At 38.4% G+C, this 26,256-nt stretch overlaps 1 protein-coding gene and 1 long non-coding RNA gene across 6 annotated transcripts in view; one reads left to right on the top strand and one right to left on the bottom strand.

The window, feature by feature from the left end:
• Positions 1 to 26,256, bottom strand: part of Lekr1 (leucine, glutamate and lysine rich 1) — a 195,262-nt gene that overhangs the window by 56,901 nt on the left and 112,105 nt on the right. For all 5 annotated transcript variants that reach the window (XM_005393085.2, XM_005393081.2, XM_005393084.2 and 2 more), the window contains 3 exons: positions 17,311 to 17,388; positions 16,790 to 16,993; positions 280 to 373 (listed from right to left, as the gene is read on the bottom strand). In XM_005393085.2, coding sequence (XP_005393142.1) covers positions 280 to 373; positions 16,790 to 16,993; positions 17,311 to 17,388 — 376 coding nt within the window. The remainder of the gene's footprint in view (positions 1 to 279; positions 374 to 16,789; positions 16,994 to 17,310; positions 17,389 to 26,256) is intronic.
• LOC102019971 overlaps positions 13,366 to 26,256 on the top strand; it is a 91,546-nt gene continuing 78,655 nt past the window's right edge. The window contains exon 1 of the long non-coding RNA XR_262463.2: positions 13,366 to 13,688. This is a non-coding gene — a long non-coding RNA (uncharacterized LOC102019971). The remainder of the gene's footprint in view (positions 13,689 to 26,256) is intronic.

Here is a 26,256-nt window from a genome sequence, read left to right as displayed (position 1 = left end):
AAGTGTACACATTTGTAAGTAAAAATTATGCTTCTGCATGAGAACCAAGGACCATTTTAACATTAAAAGATTTCAAAATCTGTTCTCATTTTCTATTTCTCATTATGTTGTCTAATATTTTGAGAAATACACAGATAATAAGTGTATTTTGTGTGGGAAATTCCAGAGGGAATCAAAAGCGTGTACAGAAGCCAAGAACTCTATCTGGCGTAGTCTTCTAACAGGCAGACTTTTAACAGGCAAATGAGACACGTGGGGATGAGAATCACACACTGTTACCTTCTCCCTCCAGTTCTCATCGCTCAGCAGCTTCTGTCTCAGGGTTTCCCGCAGCTGCTCAATGCTTTTCTGATGTGAAATCAGCATCAATTCCCTGAAAATCATAAGCCCAGCAAATGAGTCCAGACTCAACCCTAACACTCTTCCTAAATTACAGTTCCTGGCTTGGAAAATATCTCTCACAGTTCAGTGTGAGACCATACATATAACTGTTAACAGCAATTTACAAACACTGAAAATAAGGTAGTTTTCATAGTTTTCTTATTTAATAATGTTATTATTTTTGCAAGACGCAGTAACAACATATGTGGAGTTACAAATAGAATAAAATGTTGTAAGCTGTCCTTCCAAAAGTTCATGACTGAATTGTAACTCCAAACAATATTTTGTTTCTAAGACAAGAAAAATACGTGTGCCATAAAGTCAATAAATGTTCACTGTTTCTGCTAAATTTATTTTTCTTCTATTGATCTACTATACTAATAAGAACAAACCAAATTAAGTAGAAGGTAATTATCAGGAATGGGATGTAGTACAAAATGTATTAGAAATTAGAAAAAAACAAGTAACAAGATAAGATCAGTAATTACAAGCTTCCTGTGAAAGAAAACCCAGGAATCAGATGGTTTCACTGCTGAATTCTACCAAACATTTAAAAAACTTAAACCAACTCTTCTTAAATTATTCCAAAAAACAAAAGAGGAGAGGATTCCTCCAAACACATTCTATAAAACCAGCATTATCCTGATATTAAAATCAGACAAGGACATAAAAAAAAGAATGCTACAGGCTAGTATCCTTGATAAACATAAATGTAAATTTTTTCAAAAAAGCGAACTGAGTCTAACAGCACATAAAAGATTACTCAGTAAGTGGGATTCAATGCAGGGATACAAGATTGTTTAACATACACAAATCAATAAATATGATAGACCACATCAACAGAATGAGGACAAAAATTATGCGATCATTTTTATAGCTGTAGAAAAGGCACTTGATAAAATTAACATCTCTTCCTGATAAACACACTGACTATATAAGGTATAGAATCTACTCCAACATAATAAAGATCATATGTAATAAACCAACACCTATTATTACAATGAATGAGAGAAAGCTGAAAGCTTTCTAAGATTTGAAACAGGCATAAGATGCCCACCTTTATTACTTTTATTCAATAAAGCACTGCAAGTCTTAGCTGGAGCAATCAGAAGAGAAAGAAATGAAAGGCCTCCAAATTGGAAAAAAAGAAGTGAGATTGTCAGTTTGTAGATGATGCAATCTTACATATAAAAAACCCCAAAGACTCTACCAGAAAAAAAAAACTCTTGGGACTAATAAACAAATTTAGTAAAGTTTCAGGATACAAAATCAACACATAAAAATTAGTGGCAGTGAAAGGAAGGCTACATGGGTACATATACCAACATAATCAAATGACAAATTCCAAAGATGAGGAATTTTCAGAGAGAATATTAAGATTTTCAAAATGTTACAAGGAATAGAAGACTAACTTAACGATTGAAATCTGAGAAAGAACCAAACTGGACTTTAGCAATGAAAAATATAATAATTGAGATTTAAAACTCAGGGATAGTCCTATAGCAGATAATATACAGCTGCAAAATTAAGCAATAAAAGGTCAATTCAAAAATATTATAGAGCATTTAGTATGAAAGCATGGAAAATATAAAAGAGAAGTTAAAATATGAAGGCTAGAATGAAAAGATTGCATGGGTGTATGTGTGTGTGTGTTCACTATTTCAGGCAAAAAAAAAGGAGAGGTAGCAGTACTTGAAGGAAATGGTCCAGACTAATAACAAAAAATTCCAATTTATCCAATAAATCCAGAGAAATCACTGGATTCCAAGAAAGATAAATAAAAATAAATCCCACATCTGGGCATCTCACTGTGAAAATGACAAACACCAGAGTTAAAGAGACTGCCTTTTAAAAAGTCAAAGAAAATCTTCAAAAGAAACTACATATACTGAAATATTTTTTCTCAACAAAAACAAAGGATGACAGAAAACAGAAACAGAAAGTCCTATAAGGACACATGTCCTTAAAAGACCTATGAGAAAATAACCATGAACTTAAATGTTTACCCAGCAAAATCCTTTCAGAATCAAGCTGAAATAAAAACATACTCAGATAAACAAAAATGGAGAGGTTACCACAGACTCAAGGATCTTAAGTAAAGGAGTGTTATAGCCAGGGAAAAGATTTAATACAGGACACAGAATTTATGGGATTATTTTATAATATTCACCCAAAGTGTCAAATGCAAAAGAGTATGGGAGATCTGTCCAGATACTAGAAACCCCAAGAATCCAGCTGAGGACCTGGATCCCACGGCAATGTCCTGCGCAAGTCCAGGTGAAGACCTAGAGTCCATGGCAATGACCTCCATGCATCCAGCTGGAGGCCTAGGGCTCATGACAAGGTCTCATGCAAGTCTGTATCAAGGATCTGCGCTGGGAAGGCTCAAAGGTCAGTGGTGGAAGCTAGAAAGTCCACACCAGCAGGATGAAGGCTCTGTGCCAGCAGGGTGAGGGATCAGAACTGGAGCCAGGAAGCGATGCTCAAGGTAAGGACCAAAGCTCCCCCAAAGAGAATTACAGACATCTTCAGCAACACCAAGGTCCCGAGCTTCTCTGATGATAACGGCTAAGTTCCTATCAGAAAAACCAGCATGACACGCTTCTCCAGGAGGATCAACAGTGCACCATCTTCCCCTCCAGTTCTCCTTTCATGCTGCTGGCAACAATCCCCAGGCGGCCTTCCACGCCCAGCACCACACTGATTCAGTTCAGCTGGGTGTTACAAGTTGACCATTAGTTAATCCACCACAAGAAGCTTCTAAAGAACATGCGCTGCAGGCTGCAATACAATCTCAGAAGGTCAGACATACAAAAAGAAATGGTATGGTACAGAGACACTATCAGACACATAGGCAGGGACAGGTCTTTGAGGGCAGTTGTACAAGGCCTAGGTTTTGACAAGGGCTGTGCTTCAGGCTTAATAATCTGTAGGCACCATCCTGAATTTCTTAACAGTTTTGTCTCTGGATTTGTATTTTTAAGTGAAGACTAGTGGCTCAGTCAAGCATGTGCTAGGGGCTTGGAGCATTGATTCTGATACAGTTTCACCTTTTGCTACTGCTTTGCCTTCCCCAGACTGATTTTAGCTACCGTCTCCCCTGCCTTCACATAGGCACTGCTGCTGTCTTTACTGTAATACATGCCTGCTCAAAGGAGCATGACATAAAACAGAACACAAAAGCCCACCATGGAAGGTTGAGTGAGAAACTCTTCAAGAAAGCAAAAAGCTTCTTTAACAAAGGGTCTTACATTTTCTTTTTGAATCCTGAAAATTATGTAGCCAGCCTTGCACATAGGTAAATATAAGCTAATACTGCCTATTCAAAATAATCATTTTGGTTATGTGCTTTGGAGGAGTGACCAAAAAGCAAACTGGACAAAGAGGTAGTACCTACATCAGGGGGGAGCTCTGTCTCATGTACTCTTTGGTCCATGCATTATTCAAGAGTTTAACTTTGGACTTCACTAAAGAGCCACAGGAAAATCTCAAGTGTACCTACTAAAAGAATAGAAATTAAACACACTGTTTGTGGGGGGGAAAAAAAAAAACATTAAGAAAATATACAAAATCCAACAATCCTCCTCCAAAAAGGCCGCAGGTAAGAAAAAGTGGAACAGAAAGCTTCAAATAATAATAAAAATAAGGGATTAGAAGAGAAAAATAGATGCTATCAACAAACCAACCCTAGCTGTATGCACTTTAGGAAAAACATTCCTAAAACATTAGGACATGTAAAGACGAAAGAAAAAAATTTGAAAATATGTAACAGGGATATATTAAAGGGAAAGAAGAATGTAACTACTATTATCAAGCAAGAGACTTTAAGACAAAGTCATTATTGGTGGCTGATAATGATAATAGGTTTAAATTACTATGAACATTCTAAGCTTACATGTATCTGTTAGAATAGGATCAAACATATAAAGCAAAATTTTATAGAACTGTAAAGAAAAACCTGTCAAACACACACCATTGTGATAGAATTCAATACAGATCCCTCAGTCATAGGTAAGTCAATCCAGGAACACCAAATATGGTCATGGAAATGGACACTGCAGAACTTGAGACTGTTTTGTAAATGGCTCTCTTGTAGCTGTGTAATGTAGCAACCAAGGATCAAACAAAGAAAAAAAAATCAGTGAAGATACAAAAGATCTAATGCAAATGATAAGACTGAGTTAAGGTTCACCTATAGAATCTTGTATGCAAGTTGTGGGAAGATACACAATTATTTTCCAGTTCATACAAAACTGACCACATACTTGACCAGAAAGTAAACCTGCGTTGTCTAATATGGTAGCCATTAGTTTCATATAGATATTAGAAACAAAACAAAGCACAAACCAACAACAAACAGGGAAATAGCTGTAATAACTTTTAAAGATGATTACATATTTATTTATGGGGAAGGCTAGTTAGGACTTTCTAACTACATTTAAATTGTATACAATGATTTTATTGTTTTTTACAGTGCTGGGAATTGAACTCAAGGCCTTGCACATGCTGGACAAATTCTAAGCTCCAGCCCTGGTTACATATTTAAATAATAATGTTTTAGATATATTGGGTTAAATAAAATACACTTTTAAATTTGATTTTTACTTGTTCGGTTTTAGTTTTTTTAATGTGGCAACTAGGAATTTTTAAATTATATATGTGCTATATGCTATGCTTCTTAGAATCTGTAAACTATATTCTAAGAAAAAAGAAACCCAGGCATAAAAAACAAATAAAATATCTGGATGTACTTGAAAAAAATTTAAAATATATTTCTGAGTAGCTCAGGGGTCAAATAAATCATAGCTGATATTCAAATATATTTAGAACTGAACAATAATGAAATTGCTACATATCAAACCATGGGATAAAACTAAAGCAGGCTGGATAAATAAATTGTGGTATACCTTAAAATTCAATTCAGATGAACAAATAAATGATCCTCAGCTGCATGCACATCAGGGACAAATTCCAGGAACATAATATTGAGCACAAAGAATAAATCACAGAATAATACATACAAATGATTTTATTTCTATGAAGAAAAAAATGTGCACAAGACCTAATACTATATTTTCTTAGGAATAGGGGCATACTTGGTAAGATTATAGAGAAGGAACAACAGATGTTATCTATATGTTTTTATAGATGTTTTTGTCAGTTTGAGGAAGTTTCCTTGTGTTCCTGATGTGATGAGAACCACAATATGCAGGCTGGTGGTTACTTCTGAGGAGGGAGAGATTGGGGTGAAATTGGAGAGAAGGAAAAGGGACTTTAAAGGTAACGTTAAGGTTCCTTTTTCCTAAGCCATGTAGTTGGTACATAAATATTTGCTGTGTTGTACTTTTTTATACTTTCTACATATCCGCGCAGTATTTATAAAGACAAGTACTGGTGAAGCGTGAGCACAGAGAATAGGTAGGTGAAGGAAAGAGAATTCAAGATGAAGGCCAAAGGGAAAAAATGGGCCAAGTGAGTACTAAGTAGGTCTTTCTCCAATGTAGTGGGGTTCACTCGTCCTCTACAGACAAGACAGTGTCATCTGGCCCTGGAAATACAGGTGTAAGCAAAGGAGACAGGGTCACTGTCCCAACGGTCCTCAAAACCTAGCAAATTTAAAAGTAAGATTTCTATTTTAAAGCACAAGGCAGAGCCAGCAGGTTGTGACAGCTTGCAGAGCAGTCTCTAGGCTAGAGAAAAGGAAATGAGGAAAAGGAAAAAGAGCAGCAAATGTGTGACTGCATCCAAAACTTCCCTGTACCTTTTCCCCAGATACTCAGGCATTTCTGTCTCCCTGCAGACCCATCTTCCTCTAGCGCAGTCTAGATGCTGACAACTCCCAAATTCTCCCTCTAGTTCAGATCTGTTCTCGGAGTATCTGACTCATGCATCCAGCTCTCCACTCTCCTGCTCCACTTTATTTTAGAAATTCTCAGACATATTGTCTGTATTTTCAGTGGCTTATGAGACAGAAGCTTATTTTCTGCTCACATTATGTACTAAGCCACATGTGTTGTTCTGGGATGTAGCTCAAGAGCAGCCCTTACCTGGAATGCTGCTCTTGTGACAGAAAAGAAAACTTAGCAAAATACAGCATCTCTTAAAACTTTTGCTTGGAATTTGGTGTACCATTTCGCTCACATTTCAATGCCAAGAACAAGTCAAATGGCCAAGTCTGTGACAGTCGGGGGTAGAGAGTACCGTTCTGTGCTTTATTCTAGAAGATGCACTGCAGGTCACCTTCCATGGAAATTGTGAAATCATGCTGGAGGCCTACTGTAGAGGTGGGGAACGTTTCTGCTTAGACTACAGTTCTTTCTCCTGGGAGTAGTTTGTTAGCAAGGTTTTCTCCACAGATCCTAGCTTTTCTGAGTGAGATGTGCTTCTTTTTCACATTATCAACTTGCCTATGTGTCTTGGTTACTTTTCTCTTGTTGCTGAGACAAAATACCCAATGCCCAAAATTAAGGAAGGAAAGGTTTATTTAGCTCACAGTTTGTGGAGGTTTCAGTCCATACTTGGCTGGCTCCAAGGCAGAGAGGCACATGGTAGAGGGCAACTGTTCATAGTGGCGGAAGATAGCAAAAGCAGCAAGAGCAAAAGGGAGCAGCGGCAGCTGGAAGAGCAAGCCTCTTTCCCTCCCTTTACATTATATGCAGACTACCCGCTCCAGGGCGAGTGTAGCACTCACATCCATAATGCCAACAATGGACCAGGAATCAATCACAACTGTAGAAGCCCACCCCATGACTGCATGAGGATTTGTGGGGACATGCAGGCACAAACCACAGCATTGTAAGACAGTGTTTTAGAGATTTTGCCTTGTTGGGAGAAACAAACAGCTTTTTCACCTTCCTTTGGGTCCTGAGATGTGGGGGAGGATGTGCCCCTTTCTAGTCCTCTACTCCTACTCCTCCTCCCAGCATGGCCTCTGTCACTCGGTGAGCTGACTTTCAGAATATACCTATATATTTCTGTACATTAAATCATATAGTAGAATCTCTTCATTACTGCTAATGAATATTTAGTTTATTATACAGATTTTGGCTCTTACAAATAAGGCTATTATCAATATCTGTTTACAAGTTTTTGTAAGAACATATAGTTTTATTCATTTATTTATTTATTTATTTTGAACATGTGCTTTTAGATCTTTGCAGTAAAAGTGGAGTGAAATGGCTGCAAATCAAAGGAGGGACATATTTAACTTTTAAAAGAAATTTCAAAGAAGTTGTATCAGTTTACACATTACCAGTAGAGTATGAGGACTGCAATTACTCATTATCCTCTCCAACACTTGGTATTTTAAAGCTTTTTAATTTTAGACATTCTGCGAGTGTGTTTTAGCATCTCTTTATAGTTTTAATGGCTAATGATAAAAAGATTTCATGTGCTTATTAGTTATCTGAATATCTTCTTTGGTGAAGTGTCTGCTCAAATCCTTTGGTCATTCTTTATTAGGCTGTTTGTGTTCAGATAACCAAGTTGCTAAAGTTCTTTACAGGAAACAGGATCTTTACTGACATATCCTTTGCAAAGATATTATCCCAGTCTATGGTTTTCTTTTCATTTTTTTTTGCCAGTGTCCTTTAAAGAACAAATTTTTTTGGAGGGGCAGGGTTCTGATACTGGGAACTGAACTCACGATCTTGTGCTTGCCAGGCAGGCACTGTGCCACTGAGATAAATCCCCAGCCCCTAAGTTTTTAATTATGATGAAGTCATTCCAACTTCAGACCTCTAGAACGATAAGGCAATAAACTTATGTTGTCTTAAACCACAAAGTTTATGGTCATTTATTACAGCAGTAATAGGAAATGAATATAATGGTCTATCTTGAAGTAACATTTTATAACTAAGTATAATATTAGAACCTTATAATAACAAACTTGAGCAAGACAAAGAGCAGCAGTTAATAAACAAATACAGTACATCAAATAAAGTAGTACTGATTTTTCAAAATTCCAGGATCACAGAAGAGATGCGGCTGGTGGTGCACACATTAGAAGTGGCAGACAGCAGAGTCCTGGCAATTTTGGTGCTTTTGATCTTCAACCTAATCTCTCTCTCCCTGTCTTCCTCTCTCCCTGCCTCCCCCTCTCCCTCTGCATCTCTCTCCTTTTCCCTTCCCCTTCCTTCTATTCTTTTCTTCCCTCCTTCCCTCTTTCTTTTCCTTCCTTCCTTCCTTTCTTCCTCTGATTCAAATCTCCATATAATGACTATATGTATAATAGAAGTTACCTTTACTATAAAATAGATGGTACTTGGTATCTGAGATGCTTGAATTTCAGTCTCCCTGGAGGGAGTTACAATTTTGACACCACAAAAAGTAGAATCCATTCCACAACCCTTTCTCTGATGAAATCAGTAAAAAGCATTGCTATTATGTATCCCTTTCCAATAAAAATTATTAAAGTGCAGCAGCTAAAATATAATAGGTGAGGGTTCAAACAATGTTAATAAAGTGATCATTATTCACTGAATTTTGAAAAAATTATAAGGTCTGTTATGACATTTCCACAAAGTATAAACTGCTTTCAGTGAATTACTATAAAAATATGAATTTACACCCATGGTAGTAATTTTGCTTATAGAAATGAGAAGGCTTTTTTTTTTTTTTTTCTGGTACCGGGAATCAAACTCACGACCTTGCGCTTGCCAGGCAGGTGCTGTGCCGCTGAGCTAAATACCCAGCCCCGAGAAGGCTTCTTATACCTCTTTGATTTCCATGCTGAGTCTCTGTATCTGACTCTGAGAACTTACAGTGAGACTGTTTCATGAGACAAGGCAGAAGGAGTAACGATATGTGATGTTCTGAGCACTCATCATTTCTGGTTGGAAGTGCATGAGCAGTGCGTGATGTACGCAGAGTTGTTTACATGTGTGGAAAAGATAATGCTGCTTCCAAAAACAAACTTATGCAAAGGCTTATACTTCGTTGAGATTACAAAACTGTCTCTTACGGCTGAGATCTAAACGTCCCTCAAAACTCTCACGTGCTCAGAGGCAGGGCTTTTGGAAGATGATTAAATGGTGGCGGTGCCATATCCATCAGCGGATTAATCTCCTCTGAATCCATAGCTAAATGTGCGCGCAGGAGGTGGGCCGCAGAGCAGAGGCAGTGGCTAGGGGCATGACCTGGATGGGTGCGCTGTGTCCCCTCTCCCCGGCTCTCCCTTCCCTTGCTGCTTCCTGCTTGCCAGGAGGCGAGCAGCTGTCCTCTGGCCAGGCCCTTCACCATGCTGCTTCTGCCTTGGAGCCAGCTGGCCATGGACTGTTATTCCGAGCCAAAATAATCCTCTCTTCCTTTAAATTGTAGGTGTAGAGTATTTTGTCCCAGTGGTGAGAAAGTGACTCAGATGCTGTCTTAAGACGTTAAGAGATGGCAATCTTATGTAGGAAAAAACCGGAAAGGACCACTTCTGACTTCAGTGAGACTGTCTATGAAAAATCTAGAGGAACCCACGGAACTAAAACAATTGTGAAGGCACAGTCTCTATTTTCCCATGTTGTAAAAAGTAGAAAATGTACAGCTGTTTAGATATCTGACTTCCTCTTCAGAACCAGTTTTACGGATGTTAATACTTCATAATTATAGCACACAACACAGACGTAAGTCCTAAATTTGAATTTTACTGAGAATCAAATAAAGAAAAATACCACTAAAATCTGGGTGGTTACATTTTATTCTCAGCTCTGATTTTTGACAAGTCAGAAGCTGTCTGGGCCTGAAAGAAAAACTGGGAGAAGCTTCCCAGTTTTAAATTCTGTCATCAGTTGCTTGATTAGAATTAAATTCATTCCCACACATATATACATACATCCAGGATTAAATTCATCCCCCCTCCACACACACACAACAAATATTTTAGGGGTACCTATTATGTGCCAGGAACTGTTTCAGTCTGTGGAGATACAAAGGTTATTTCTTGTCATTCTTTAGATTTATATCAATATAATTCTCACTGAAGACTTGAAGACTCAAGTGATAAGTGGTTGTCTGCAGTGACCCTCAGGGACTAAGCTAGTGCAAGCTTATGTCAAGCCACGGCTCTGCACTCTGCCACGCTGCCTTTGTTTTGCGTGTTGCTCAGAGGGAGGTGTGACCATCTGTGACATTTTACTCTGCAATCTTAGCAGATATTTTTTAATAATATTTTTGAAGTTGCCACAATAGGCAAATCAGGACATACTTGCAATTAAGGATATTTATTTTTAAAACTTTAACTAAAGAATCTAATTTCTTATATACATGCAAAAATCTAGGTTTTTCTTAATTACAGTTAGGAACATAATTGCAAACAAATGTCAAACCATAATGCCAAAACAGTAGCTTTAAGTTCTGTTTCACAAGTTGCTCTTCTAGAAATTTCTCCACATTGTCAATCAAAGAGATAATTTTGATTTTGTCACAAGTCCTGCCTCCATGAAAAGCCAGTAAGTGTGTGATATCATAAGAAGCTTCGCAAGCCAGTTGTTCTGAAAGCTGTCAGTGGCTAGGAAATTAAAGAAAGAGGTGGGTCATGGAGGAAAAAAACCTTCACAAGCTTTATTATTTCAGAACGTTACTTGGAAGGCTTCAGGTAGTGGTGAATTGAAAAGATATTTATTGAGTAGCTACACAGCCAGTGCAGGGTGGAACAATTTAAAACACATGATGCTTTAGGGGGTTAACAACCCAAAAAAGATGAAAAGGAGAAAAGTAACATTTTCGAACATCTACAGTCTAAAAGACGTAATATTAGGTGCTTTACTACTCATGAGGAGAGAGCTATCATTAATATACCCATTTTACACATAAGCAAAAGGAATCTTCAAGGGCTTAAGTTGCCTAAGCTTAACTTTAGTCAAATTGGGATTTAAATCTATGCCTAACTCAAAAGTCTGTTCATTTTATACTAAGGCCACACGACCACAAAAAAGAGTCCTTATATCACTTCTGACTCCTTTTAATATCTAACAGTAAATACAGTAATTACCTCTCGTTGCTTCTAGCTTTTATGAAAATATGACAAGCCTCATTAAAGTATCTAAACATTTAGTTTATCTCCTCTTGGAATGCAGTTGTCAAAAGTTTGTCTTCTATTTGCAGTCTGAAGATGTAGCTCTAGTTCTGACTTTATCAAGGTCCTTTCGAGCGAGTGGGGGTGAGTGAGACAGGGAGAAAGAGGAGACAGAAAGGGGGCTTTCTAGATGTTTCTGCCGCCTGCAGCACAGTGAGTCCCTTGGAGACCCAGTGTCACAACGTAATTGAGAATTAGGCGTCACACTGAAAATAACTGGCAAAACTTGGTGCTGCAAGACAAATACCGAGCGAAGTGTTCAAACTGTAAAAGGAAGCTGAGTCACACGGTCGGACACTCTGGGGCTTCATTCCTGCCTTTGCCAATTATGTGACCCTGACCCAGAAATTTAACCTTGGTTGACCTTAATGTCCGCCTCTAGAAAATCAGGAAAAAGACACTTGCTTCATAGGTGAGGGCCATAACCTTGGTAAATTGGGAGTGGCTTCCTCTCTGGGTTGGTGAATTAGAAAAAGTGTTCTTTCAGCCTGGGATCAAACCTATGGACTCGGGTTGGTGAGGAGATGGAACACAGGAGCAAGGAAATACATCCCTCCTCTGTGGCAGGAAGCTGGGGGCGTACACTTCCACTGCAGACCTTATCTTGTATAAGCCAGTGTGCAGACAAAACGAGATAACGTCCATGGAAACATCAAAGGGCCCCGCAGGACTGTGAGACATGCCGATTATGTGTGAGAGCCAGAGACAGGTAGAGGAGAAGCGGGAGGGGAGGAGAGGGAAGGGAGGGAGGGAAAGGTGTAGGAGGAGGAGGCAGGTATGTGTAACCACCGGGCCGCGGCATACAAAGGGAATGGGAGACCCCAGGTGCCTCTATAGTAACGTGCTAGATTTATGTGTATTTTTCTGGGGTGAAGGTTTATAGTTTTCAATCCAAAAGTAACAGAGAAGAAAAAAGAGAAGTTAATGTAGTGTGGGGAGGGGTAAAAGGAGTAAACAATACACTCTGAGGCCCAGGGACCAAGTAAGTAAAGTAAAGATAGGATTAGAGGTCAGTTACAGACACATTATTTATCTCAAAGAATAAGTCACAGGGAAGCAACTTGTACCTAAGTTTAATTATAACTAAGCCTTTCCTCTAACAATGCTTTTTGTCATTCTCAATATGATATGAGAAAACAGATCCTAATTTTTTGCTATACTTTTTCTTGAGTTTACCAGCGTAGGGGTAATATAACATTTGAGAATGCAAAGGGTGAGAGAGTGACTGTATTTTATTTATTTATTTATTTATTTATTTATTTATTTATTTATTTATTTTTGTCTTTGTGAGACAGGGTCTCGCTATGCAGTTCAGGCTGGCCTTGAGCTCACTTTGTAGCCCAGGCTGGTCTTGAACTTGCAACAATCCTCCTGCCTCCGTCTCCAAGTGCAGGGATTACAGGCGTGCACCACCACACCCAGCTAGAGAGAGCGATTGTAAACGGGTGTGTAATAGTAGGTCACATGCTAGTGCACAAACTGTTCTGTTACAATAGCAAGTTTTCAAGCTTATAAAATATGTGCCTTTATAAAATATATGTATAAGTTTGTTATGGGACACTTAGAACACATGTTTACTATGGAAGTAGTTTTCCATAAAATGGAATTAGGCTCCAGGACCAGCCCACAGAACATATTTAATCCACAGCATGCTGAGCTACGTTCAGGGTTCTGGAAAGAGTTCCAGGCCTGGTCACAGAGATCTTGTATCCCAGGAAGCTGAGCCTGAGGGCTCTCTGCAGAGAATTTAAAGAACACATTTTTCTGGTGCTCTCCCTCTGTCTTACTGCCGGGATCCTCACCCACAAAGGAGGCCTCTCAGCAGCTACTCCGTGTGAGCACACCTGGCAGACCTTCTCTGCTGCGATTCCTACCATCCAGAGACCTCCTTCACTTCCTTCAGTGAGGCCTCTTCTGACTACTGCTTCTTCAGCTGAGCGTCAGGGAGGAAGCAGTGCATAATTAATAGATGTGTAGTAGTAATGGGTGACTGTTTCCTGGTTATAAATTCACTTCCCCCTCCAAACTCAGTTCTGCCAGTTTTTCTCCCCTGGGGTCAGTTCTGGCTTTTTATCTTTCTGTCCTCTTCTGAAGGTACAGAGTGTCTAACTTGCACATTTTGTGATCTCAGCAAGGGCTCTATTGTCTTGAGGAGTGGGGAGTAGGGGAGGAGGGTGATTATCTGAGAATGCCTGGATTTACAAACGCACACACTGCCGCTGGGAGAAGCTGGGCTTTGCCTCCGGTGAGTACATCTGGCAGCCTGGTTGGCTGCAATACTTTCATGGCAATGGTTTTGAACCCAGCAGTGCAACAAATTCCTAGACACTGCTTCCACCTACTCAGCTGGAATCTCCCTGGGGTGGTCAAACATCTCTATATGTATTTCGTGTTCCCTAAACCCAACTTCTTTGGGAGGCTGGTTTCTTCTTCCAACTGCTTAAGGGCACTTCTATTTAGAGACCCAATTAGCATTTCAAATCAAAGCTCCAAGAGCAAGTTTGTTCAGCTGAGAGGCAGGGTCAGTTTACTAAGGAAAGTTATGTTCATTCCCGAACTTTAGGGAATATCTGCTATGGATTGCAGGAGAGAAGGAAAAAGAACCAAAACAGACAGGAAAGGGGCAAGTTAACAGGTGGTCTCTGAGCCAGGAGAAGACAAAGTTTCAAGGTAGGCTTGGGCGGCAATTCCAGAAGCTTCCAGAGTCCTTTGTTCTTCGGGATGTCTTTTCAACCCTTTGGCTTACTACAGATTGGACCCTAGCTATTTTCCTACCACCCACTGGCAAGAGGCACTGAAATAACCCACAGAAACTGGCACGGGTGGGAACTAAGCAGTCTCACTTTTCTTATGTCTCCTAGGCTTACCTACATAAAAATCCTTTATCAAAACAAAACACAAAAAGTTCTGACTCGTCCCCTGCCTACGCCTTCTCCACTGAGCAGTCAGACTTATCTCTCGACTGTGCCTCATCACACTTCAGCTGAAATCCCTCCAATGGCCGTTCTTCACCGCCCTGAATATGACAGTCAAACTCCCAGAAGCCTGCAAGGCCCTGAGCAACCTGGTCGCCACTTGCCTTGCTTCCTTGCTGTGATGCCAGATGCAATCACCTGGGCTCGCGGCCTGCTTCCTACCTCTTGTAGCTTTCCTGCCTTATTTTAGAAGTCTCATTTAGGACCATTTTCTTTCCTGTTTCCACTGCAATACATACTCCTTGACCTGTTCCATATCCATTCTCCTAATGTATAATTATTAAAGGTAGTTCTTTACTTTTTCCTTATTATTTGTCCTTGTCCTTAGAACATAAACTTGGTGAGGAAAGCTTCTGTTTCACTACTGTATCCCCAGGGGACATAGTTTCTGGCATATAATAAATGCTTAACAAAAAACTGACCGATGGGCCAAAATAGCCAAAGCAAGTGATCAATTCATTCCTTCGTTTAGTCGCTCAAAAAATATTTATTGAGTGGACGTGTGTGCCAAGCTCTGGGAGGCAGTAGAGAACAGGCAGACAAAAACTTGAAAGTAACCTAGAACAAAGGAAAAGGGCAATGCTTATGTCTAGGAGTAATCCTATGGATATACCACAGCTTTCTGGTCAATAAGTACATGGCTATTTTTCCTATATGTCAGGTATCAGGTCAGTAAACCGAGCGCCACCAAATGAGCATACAATGTTTGCTCCTGAATAGAGGAAAGCACACAGCACAAAGAAAGAACAGGGCCAGGATCTAAGAAAAATACAGAAAGGTGACTTGGCAATGTTAGAGGTCATTTGGTAATATTATTATTTGCCAAAAGCTGGAAAAAAAAGTCCTCTTTTGGTGCCTATAACAGAAAGTACGATAATAATCATAGTGAATTTTTAAAAATAATGGCAATACACACACACACACACATCCAAATGAGTGTGCTATTTCAAAGCAGCCCTATGAGAAAGCTCTATATTTCTTATATTGATATTACTAACCATCAGAACATTCATAAGTTTCCCTTCTTCCAATTGCAGTCAGAGATGATTTAAATAGAAGGTTATTTTACTTTATATTTGATCCCAAATAATACTTCCTATACTGAAGTACAACCATCCTCAGAAAGAATTGGAGACACATCTGAGCAAAGACAGATCTTCTTGACTGCTCTGACGGAGACAGAAAGCATTCATATGAGTAAGTTAAGCCTATTAACCTGGTGTCAATAGAAATGAGGTATTCTAATAATATAAGAATTATTCAGAAAGATAAGAATGATAAGAAGAATAAAAAAACAGTCTATCATGTGTTTTCTATGCACAGAGAATAATACAAAAGTCCTGTCCTTATAGCATTTGTATTCCTCCAAAATATAATTATACCAATAAATATAAATGGAATAATCTCTTACATTAAAGATGATCAGATTTTAGAACCCAAAATAAAAACACTAAAACTTGTGCTATATCTCATATTCACATTTCACGCTGGGGATATAGCTCAATGGCACAATCACCTGCCTAGCAAATATAAGGTCCTGAGTTCAATTCCAAAAACTAAAATAAAAAAAAAGCAAAACAAAGCACATTTCAAACAAAAGGATTTGGAAAAGATGAACAAAGACAGACAAGGTAAATGAAAACAGAAAGTAGGCACAGTTGAAATTGTACAGGTAAGATTAATTTAAGACAAATTAAATGACAAATATCTTGGAAAGCAGGACCAATATACTTCTTAGTATCCTCAGTGCAACCTATGGAGATATCTTTGCTTTTCGTAGCTCTTAAAAAATGTGATGACTGATAAGGAAGAGAGAGGAAAAATAGAACCCAATAAAAAGGAAAAGTAGTATAAAAGCCCTTGTCCAGAATGCACAGGACCTTGGGTTCAATACCCGGCACCCACCAAAAACAATAATTGATTTAAAAAAAATCATGTCCTATTGAAAAATGATAGAATCTACCAATCACTGGCCGAAGTGAACTTTAGTACTACAAGTATGATGTGATTTTTCTCATTAAAAATCTGATGTCAACTGCAACTCGAGTCCCACCCCTACTCTCACTAGCTGACTGACACTTTATGTAAGTCATTTAACTATTCTGGGATTCAGTTTAATCACTTGTAAAATGAGTTAGTGAGATCCAATGCCCTTGAGGTTGAACATGTCTTTAGTCTTATAATTTCATTGATATAATATGTAGGACAATGATGTTTCAAATATATATGGAATATTAATTTAAACAGAAAACATTTTTGCACAAGAGATATAGTTCAGGGGTGCAGTGCCTGCCTGGCAAGCACCAGGTCTTGTGTTCAATTCCTGGTACCAAAAAAAAATTTTTTTGTAAGGAATTATTCTTGATTATACCTTTCACTTTTCAGTGCTACGACCTCTTCCTTTGTCTGAGTCAGCAGAGTTTTGGCGATCTGCAATTCACTTTCAGTGAGCTGAATTCTTCTCTTTGTGTCTTCTTCTTGCCTCTCCTTTATAGACAGCTCTTCCTGTAAAGTTTTATATATTTGTTGACAAGTCATTAAAGAGTCCTCTTTGTCTTTAAGCAACCTAGTGTGCCTAAAAAGGAACAGAAACAAATCCCACCAGCTTGCATTAGATAATATGCTTTCATGTTCACCAAAGATATATGGAAATCTTCCTGAAATTATAAACTCAAACTGTAACTTATAAAAATTAAACTGTAACTTTAAAAAAATAAACATGTTCTGTGAAGCAGAAGCAAAAGCAGTGAAAAGCTACAAGATCTTATGAATCTGAATTAGGTATTATAGATGTAAAAAATAAGAAAAAGTACATTCAAAATAAAATATCATTTAAAATATTGCTTCAAATGAGGTTGTATAAGTATTAATTTAAAAATTTGCAGTATCTACCGTGACTCGGAGATAATGGACTCAAACTTCAATTTTCTAAGTTCTTTTTGACAGTCATCAGCTTCATTAGATTTAATCCTAAAATAATATGAAAGTATATCAAGTTAGTTAAAAAATACAAAGTAGTTAAAGTATGAGTGTTTTTCTATATCATTAACTCATCTGTAGAATGAATTTTAACAGCTTCATATTATTATTTCTTTAAGGAAATAAACATTCAAGTCACTCTATAGCAGATATGTTAGCTCCTATCAGATTTACATGCAAATAGAAAGAATAAACTCTGGGTACATTAAAAAATAAAATAAAATTTTAAAAACCCCAAATGGAAAGCCAAAATCCTATATGAAGGCACTGGAAATTGACCAAAAGCCGATTCTGGAGTAATGCTGGCACTTGGAATGAAATGACAGCACAGAATCAGGTTGTTTTTAAAATAATTTTAAGCCTGAGGGCAGGTCCCTGTAAGAACCGCGGAGGGAAACTGCAACTGGTGGCAAGCTTCCTGGCCCACAGAATCAGAGGTCAGCGTATCGGGGGAAATCACAGCTGCCAGAGAGCCAAGGGGGACTGAATAGGGGAGAGACACAGAAAGGGAGTCCCAAAGACTGTTCTGCATATAATCCGGGCTGAACCGCAGACTAACCACCTCACAGAGCAGACTCCAAAGCGCCTAGTTACAGATAGAACTAAACTGAGATTGAGCTGCTGCCCTAGGGATTGAATTTGTATTTTGAGGCCAGTCAAGTTAATTGCCCGCTTAAAGGACCATTCTTACCACCATCAACATTTTTGGGGGAGGAATAAAAAAGAATCCAGAGCCTCCATAACAACATAACACTCACAATAGCCAGACTAAAGTAAAACATTATTTAACTGTATATAAAGAAACAGAAAAGTATGAATCATTCTCAAGAGAAAGGTAGTAGGGACAGACTCTGAGATGAGTAGATGTTGAAATCAGTAGACAGGGTTTTGAAGGAGCAGTTATAACCTTTCTCAAAGACATAAAGGAAAATATGTAATTAATAAAAAGATGAGATATTGTAGCAGAGAAATACAAACTATATAAAAGAATCAAACATTTGGCTTGATCTTATATGATTAAGTTTTATAACAATAATCAAAACATTAATACACTAAGATTTATATTCTAATCTAATTTAGAATGCTCACTGATAATATGAAGTCATTTTCTGAACACACTCCGCAATAGCTTACAAACCGCAGTACGAAATATATCATTAGATTACTGATGAGTCTGCCTTACTTGCAGAATGATTTTAATTTCTAATAAATGATAATAAAAATTACAAACATGTAAACATTCATTTTAAAACATTTGATTGCAAAATTTAACAAATTTTAAGACAGAAAATTGCATAAAACAAGTATATAAATATGATTGATTATTATTAGGAAAACATTCTGCTAACTACTATTCAGGTTGAAAATAAAACTTTACCAGGTACTCTACAAGATCTTCATGACCTGGTTCTAGTCATTGCCAACTATCCCCTCCCTAAAAGTAACCACCCTCATGAATTTGATGGTAATCGCTCTGCCTTTGGAGTTTTAGTATCTAAGTTTTATCTGTCAACGCTCTTTTTTGCTCTTATTTTAATGCCTTTAAAAAATTCTATTTCCTCCATTGCCCCTCTTTGTGTAAAGTGGTTCTACTAAGGTACTGTACTGGCATATAATAAACTGCACATTTTTGAAATACACAACTTGATAGGCATGATATATGTGTATACCCATAAAACCCTCACGACAATCGAGTAGTACATGAGCATGCTTCTGATCTTGGCCTCTAACACCAGTCCCCATCAAAAGGAGCCAGGGCTTCATAGTGAAATAGCAGTTCCAAGGCTGGGGCATAGTGGGTACACTTGAAACATCCTATTGTGCCAGAAAATAAGGAAGTGCTTCTATAAGAAAGTAAGGAAGTGCTTATAAAAGAAAGCGGGATCAGATTCCAACATCAGAATAACCCGTTTGAATGAGGCTCCTACTCATTGAGCCTGGGATGATCTGAGTACCCAAATCTTAAGTATAAATTATAAAACATTAAAAAGGAATGAAGGAGTCTATAAAATGAAGGAAGGAAGGAAGGCAGGAAGGCAGGATGGAAAGAAGGAAAGAAGGAAGGAAAGAAGGCTCTTGCTTATACTAGAGTGCTAAGAACTAACAAATGGGGAAGATGGTCTGGAGTTGGAAAAATCACCACCGACTATAGTGAGGATTGGATTAGGCAAAAATCATTAATAGTTGCTATATTTTGGTGAGAAGTAATGAATTTGCATTTATTTAAAGTGTTTCTTCTAGACCCCTTACTAAATGAAAGGGAAAAGCCCCTCTAATATATAATAGAAAAACTGAGCAATGCCTGGACCGGGTGAACAAAGTTAACATCTCCAGTGAGAGACGTGTGGTTATCACAGGCCTCTGGAGCTGATCCCCCGAGGACACATCACCACAGTTGGAGCTCAGAAAATGATATACCCCCAAAATACAGCGCTTGGAGAGCTGCAGGTACTAAAGGAAACTCTACTCTGATGTGCCCTTATCTGCTTAAAGACTTGGCTGCCAAAGAAGAAAATAATTACCTTTGATCCCTGCCTTGAGTTTTCATTAACTAAATTCATATCTGCAGGAAGGAAGATTAAAGATTGAAACCACACCTGGACAAATATTGCCACAAATGGACAACGATTGCCCATTTCCTGAACCCACTCAGTCCCACAGGGGGCCATTTATTAACTATTGTCTGGGAATCAACCCATTCATTCACCTAACATCATTTACTACCCCTCAAAATATTCATGTCCCTCATCTCCCTCTTCCCTACTAAGCAAGGTATAGGGTAATCTCATTGCTCTGATTATCCTTGTGCACATTAGTAACTCATCCATTGTGAGATCACTTCAGAGAGCAAACGAGAACTTTCCCTTTGCCCCTAAACCATCTGTAAAGTTTCTTGCCTGAGGATACATGCCCTTAATTCAATCACCAGGAAATATTAGACCAAAATAAAGTGAGGAAATTTTCATTTTAAAAAAGCATAAGGAATTACACACACATGTTTAATATTGCATTGTTTCTCTCATGTAAGAAACTGAAAGGGTAAATAAGGACAGAAATATATAACAGCTACTGGGAAGGGGGAAGAAAATGTTCACATGGGAGTGGGAACAAGAGCAGGGGAGAGGGAAAGGAAGGAGGAGAAAAGAAGAAAAGAGAACAGAAGGAAAAAGTGGAAACAAAGTTTTTGCAAATTAGGAACAGAAGAGAGGTCGGGAGGGGATGGGAAAAAAGAAGAACCAAGATACGTACAGGTACAACTCCCATATGACGAGTGTGATCATTGTGTATATCTAAAATGTACCAATAAAATTAATTTTTATAAAGGCATACAGGGGTTTGCGTCCTTCAAAAATGTTAAAGTTATAAAGCGATAAAGAAAGATTATGCAAATATTCCTGATTAAAGCAGGTTAAAGAAATATTCAATAGACCCTACACTGGATGCTATACTACAAGAGAAAATGCTATGAAAGACATCAACCGACCTTCACAAAGCTGATGGCAAACAAAAATATTACAGTATATGTAAAGATATGACACTGATTATTCAACTGTGGTTATGTAAAATATCTCTGTCCTGAGGAAAGACAGGCTGAGGTATCTAGAGGTAAAGGGCCATGTTGTATGCAACTTATCCTCAGATGGCTCACGAAGAAAAAGTATATTTATGTGCATGAGGGGAGGTGGTAGAGACAGAGACGGGAAGAAGAAAGGGACAAAAAAAAGAAACACAAGGAAAACGGGGTAAAATGTTAACAATAGGCGAGTCTGGATAAAGACTATCCGGGTGCTGTCTGAATTGTTATCTTAACAATTGAACTTATTTCCAAATGCAATACAAAAACAAGGAATAAGGAAAGATTAACAAAACCTATGCTCAGGTGAGTCACAAAGGAAAGAACACAAGCAGCCCTAAATGTATGCATATAATTTATTATCAAATTTTTAAAAAGCTATAACCCAGTATTAGGAAGGAAGAGAAGTGGATATTTACAAACACTGGTGGGATTGTAAATCAGTGTAATCTTATTGATGAACAATGAGTTCTAGTGCATTGAAAACCTTAAAAATATTCATGTTTCAGCCTAGCAAAAATTACCCCAAGGAAAGAACTCTATATGAGTAGGAAGATTTGTCTATATGAATTTTCAAAGCATCTTACTTAAACTAAGAACCATTTTACACAAAGATGGGCAATGGAGGAAATAGAATTTTTTAAAGGCATTAAAATAAGAGCATAAAAGAGCGTTGGCAGATAAAACTTAGATACTAAAACTCCAAAGGCAGAGCGATTACCATCAAATTCATGAGGGTGGTTACTTTTAGGGAGGGGATAGTTGGCAATGACTAGAATAAAGCATAATAAAAATAATGCTTTTTATTCTAAAAATAAGAGATTATGATTAGAATGTGATACAGCCATTAATAATTATCTAGAAATGTATCATATAATGATGTGGGAAAACATCCAGAGTATATCATTAAGTGAAAAAAGTTTGTAAAATAGTACATAAAGTATGATACCAATTACGTTAAAAAGTATTCGTTACTTAAAAAATGGACTAGAAGGATATGTCTCAGTATAACTGCGACCTTTAGAAATACATTCCTGTATTTTGCAAATTTGATCCATCTGCTCTGAAATAAAAAAATGTTACTGTTAAAAATGCCTTCAAGTGCAGTAGGCCCACCACAACTTTCACAGTATATTCAGATTACAAATACACAGAGAACAAATCTAAGAGCAGGAGCAGCAGAATGCCTTCTAGTGGTTATTTTACTATGTAAATAACCAATCGTGGCTGCGTTTTTTAAAAAATAAAGCCTGTGATTTTTCAATAGAGCCCCCAACCCAAGAACTGTTACCAGGCCGCTCTCAGGCACCCCCACGGCAGTGAGACTCTTTCCTTGGTCCCCTTCATAAGCAACTGTTATCTTCCCCTTAGTAGAGCGGGAGGACTGGAAGGACTAAAAGGAATGCCTCTGTAAGTGCTACATTCCTTCTGCTACTCTCACCAAATAGTGTTAACCCTTTGCTCCTCAACTGCTATGAGGAAGGCTTCAGAAGGACCCCTGGTGCTCCTGTCAATCAGAACAAAGGAAATAAGATGCAATAATTGGATACTTTCCCCTAATTTGAAAAGCAATGGCCCATACTATTCCACTCTTTTTTATAAAATAGGCATACTTAAACTGCTTCCTTGATACTTCCACTTGCTGTCTAGATGACATTTCAAATTAGTAAACCAAACAGCATTTTTTGATTCCTCCAGACCATGTGTGTGTGTGTGTGTGTGTGTGTGTGTGTGTGTATTCAGATTTTCCTATTTTAATGCACATACACAATACAACAACACTAACAGGTAATAATTTATATATCTCATGTTCTTCTTAGAGCACCCCTATTCCCTCCCATTTCACAGGTGAGAACACTGAGACCAAAGAGATCAGTAGCTTCCCTAAGATGATAGAACTTCTAAGTAGCACTGCTGGGATTTGAACCCTAGCAGACTGGATCTCAAGGCTGGACTTTTATTCCCTGTATTTCAGGGCCTTTCAGTTGTCTAGCCTGATGCTGAAAAGCCTCAAAACCTATCCATTGTTCTCTCCTTTTCTCTCCAGGCTGCTTCCGCCCCGCCCCATTTACCCCACAGTGAGCACTGGCGGATGACTCTGGCACGTGCTTCTCCCCATTCCACACCACACCGTGGGTCAAACCACAGCCACTCCTCCCTTGCTCAGTCTCCCTGATGCTTTTCACTCCCCCTCCAGTCCATGCTCAAAGAGCAGCCACGGTGACCTCTGAAGACACATCTGTCTTGCCCAAAACCCTCTCACAGCTTTCCGCTGCTCTCCGAATAAACCCAAACTCCTGTGGAAACACTGTGGGTTAATTTCTTTCTTTTTGCTATTATCACAAATGACCATAAACTTAGCATTTAAAGGAATACAAATTTATTATTTTACAGTTCTGGAGGTCCTAAGTCCTAAAGCCAAGGTGCATTAGGCTGTGTTCCTTCTGCTGGTCTTATGTCTTCTCCTTTTCTAGCTTCTAGAGATCCTCTGCATTCCTTGGCTTGTGGCATCTTCCTCCATCTTCACATCTACTATATATACCTCTACCTCCCACCTTCAGTCCTGTGGGACCCTCTGATTATTAGAGTGACTGTTGGGGTACCACCCAAGTGTAAGTAACCCACATGTAGTAGCCTAAAGTTATGTCACAACCCTGTGTCATTCATCTCATTCTATCTTATCTCACAAGAAGAAGGATGAAGATAGTACAATTCAATATTTTGAGAAAGACCATATTCACACAAGTTTTATTATATTGTTAATAATTGTTCTATTTTATAGTTGTTATTAATCTCTTACCATGCCTAATTTATAAACAAAACCATATCACATTTTTGGCATTCACAGGTAGGTATGTATAGAAAAAAATAGAGAGAGCTGGTACTATCTGTGGTTTCAGGCACTCACTGGGTCTCTGAACATGTTCCCTGCAGATGAAGGACAGGGATAATCTATTCATTAGAAATTGATAAATTTCTAGTCATTTTAAGTGAATGTTGTTCTTGTTATTATGCACAGGATAATGAACACAGCCACACTGTAAACTAAGCCATATGTAAGAACATATATAAAACAGCACATTCTCATTCCTACCCGTAATTGGCAGGAATATCATACCAAACATTTATTCAAGGTATTGAATAATGTATATCTCATGTATATGTGCATATACATTCATAGACAATTTTAATATGAAAGGGATCCATTTTCCGGTCATACTTTTATCACTCAAATTATGGTAACTTTTTCATATCAGCCCATTTTTCTTTTAATAGTTACAATCCTTGGCATAGACTGAAGGATAACAATTATGTTCATTTTAGTGGGTTTTTTTCTGGTTGCCAACTTCCTAAGGTGTTAATGTTTAAAGGGGATTGAAAATGATCAAACAAATGTAATTATTATGTGCTGGAAACATACCAATAGAAAAAGTTTTTCTGTGTAAATTCTAAGCCACTTTTTGGGGGGAGAATTTTTCCTCGTACATCTAGTAATTTTTTGTGGTACGTTCAATGTCAACTTTCAGAATTACTGCCTGTCTGCTTTCCATTTTCTTTTGGCCTGGGTTCTTTCTGGAAGGTGTAATGAAAGGGCAGGCCATGCTACCTGGTGGAGGCATGGAGATTTGTCTTGGGCTACGGGAACCCCAGGATCTCCTGGGGTTCAACATTACCAGGATTTCCAGCTCCATCCCTACATATACTGCTTGGGTCTGAGAGGTAACAGATGCCAGCGCTGGCTAACTGAAGGAGCTTGATGATGGGCCAGTTGGCTTAAGTGTCTCAAATGTGCTTCCTCAGGGTGGCTTCACTGGACCACCAACATCAGCATCACGGGGAGTCATTAAAAATGCGATGGCGTGGGGCCAAGTGTGAACTCAGAATATCTGCAGAAATGAAATGCGATCCTGGGGGTGGGTCTGCGGGGAGGTAATAATGTAATATGTTTCACAAGCTCCAGGGATTCTTATACAGATTGGAGTCTAAGAATCACTATGCCCATGATCTACTAGGTCCATTTGCTTGCCTTTGTTTTAATCAGTTCTGAGAAACTCTGCCTTTTCATGTCCACACAGCTGGCTTCCCCTGGCTTCTTCCTCCATGCACTTGGTCCTTTGACTCTGCTTTTCATGCGCCATCTTTCAGAAATTTCTGAAATTCTCACTATCGATGGCAGTCACTCTTGTTAATTTTATCTATCTTTATCCTGATATACTGTCTTTACATGGATTTCATATATATGAAAGTAATAAATGTATACTTCATATCTATGCAGATGCTTAAAAGCAAAAAACTTCATAGCCTTCCTTTTTTCATTATTTGAGAAAATCTCCACCTAATTAATCTATTATGACAGATTATTATGATAGATACTATGATATTTAAAAATAAGCTTCACGGAAAATTTCATCATTGACTTTTCAGAGCATCATTAATGCTCTGCATTCAGCAAACGCTCCTGGTTACCATCCAGACCCTCACTGCAGCCTTACTCCTGGCCATGCGTCCCAGTCGTCACCCGCTCAGGATAAACCCTACCAGGGCTAAGCTGGTTTAGGTAGTAGTGTTCCCTTTACCAGTGACTCGTTTAGAAAAGAAAATGTAAAGCTTTTTAGCCAAAAAGACAGGAGGAGGGGGCCGTCTGGTGGCCTGTGGGAATTTTCTCCCACATTTCTAGGAACACATCAGACTTCATCTGGAACTGCATCCATTTCGTGACTGCAGGGGACCTTGCCAGTGCTGCGGGCCACGGATGGAGACAGGAGGAACATGGGCATCCTTGGTGATAACTGCTGAGCCTCTGGATCAGCTGAACCTGGCAGGACCCGACCTTTGTTACTTGCACACATTGCCCTGACTCTATTACTTGCAGTGCAAAGCATCCTAACTGATGAACACCTACTTTCAAATGCATAACAATGTTTTTATAAACTATAGAAAACATTGCCTTAAAAACCTTAGGAACCCCCCAAGTCTATCCATTTATAAACTATCTCTTTTCCCTACATCAAAATCCACAAAATCCATATTCAAATATCAAAAATACTTTAACAAAAAATTATCTTAAATTGAACAGGTAAGGCCAGGCGTGGTGGCACACGCCTACAATCCCAGCACTTGGGAGGCTGAGTCAGAAGGATACTTGCAAGTTTGAGACCAGTCTGGGCTACAAAGAAAGCTCAAAGCCAGCCTGAACTACATAGCGAGACCCTGTCTCAAAAAAAAAAAAAAAAAAAAAAAAAAACTGAACAGGTGAAAACTCCTACTCTTATCCCCAATCTCCA

Source organism: Chinchilla lanigera, unplaced genomic scaffold, assembly GCF_000276665.1.
Source record: "Chinchilla lanigera isolate Chin_1 unplaced genomic scaffold, ChiLan1.0 scaffold00047, whole genome shotgun sequence".
In the NCBI taxonomy this organism is placed as follows: Eukaryota; Metazoa; Chordata; class Mammalia; order Rodentia; family Chinchillidae; genus Chinchilla; species Chinchilla lanigera.
This window is presented reverse-complemented; position numbering and strand designations above follow the sequence as displayed.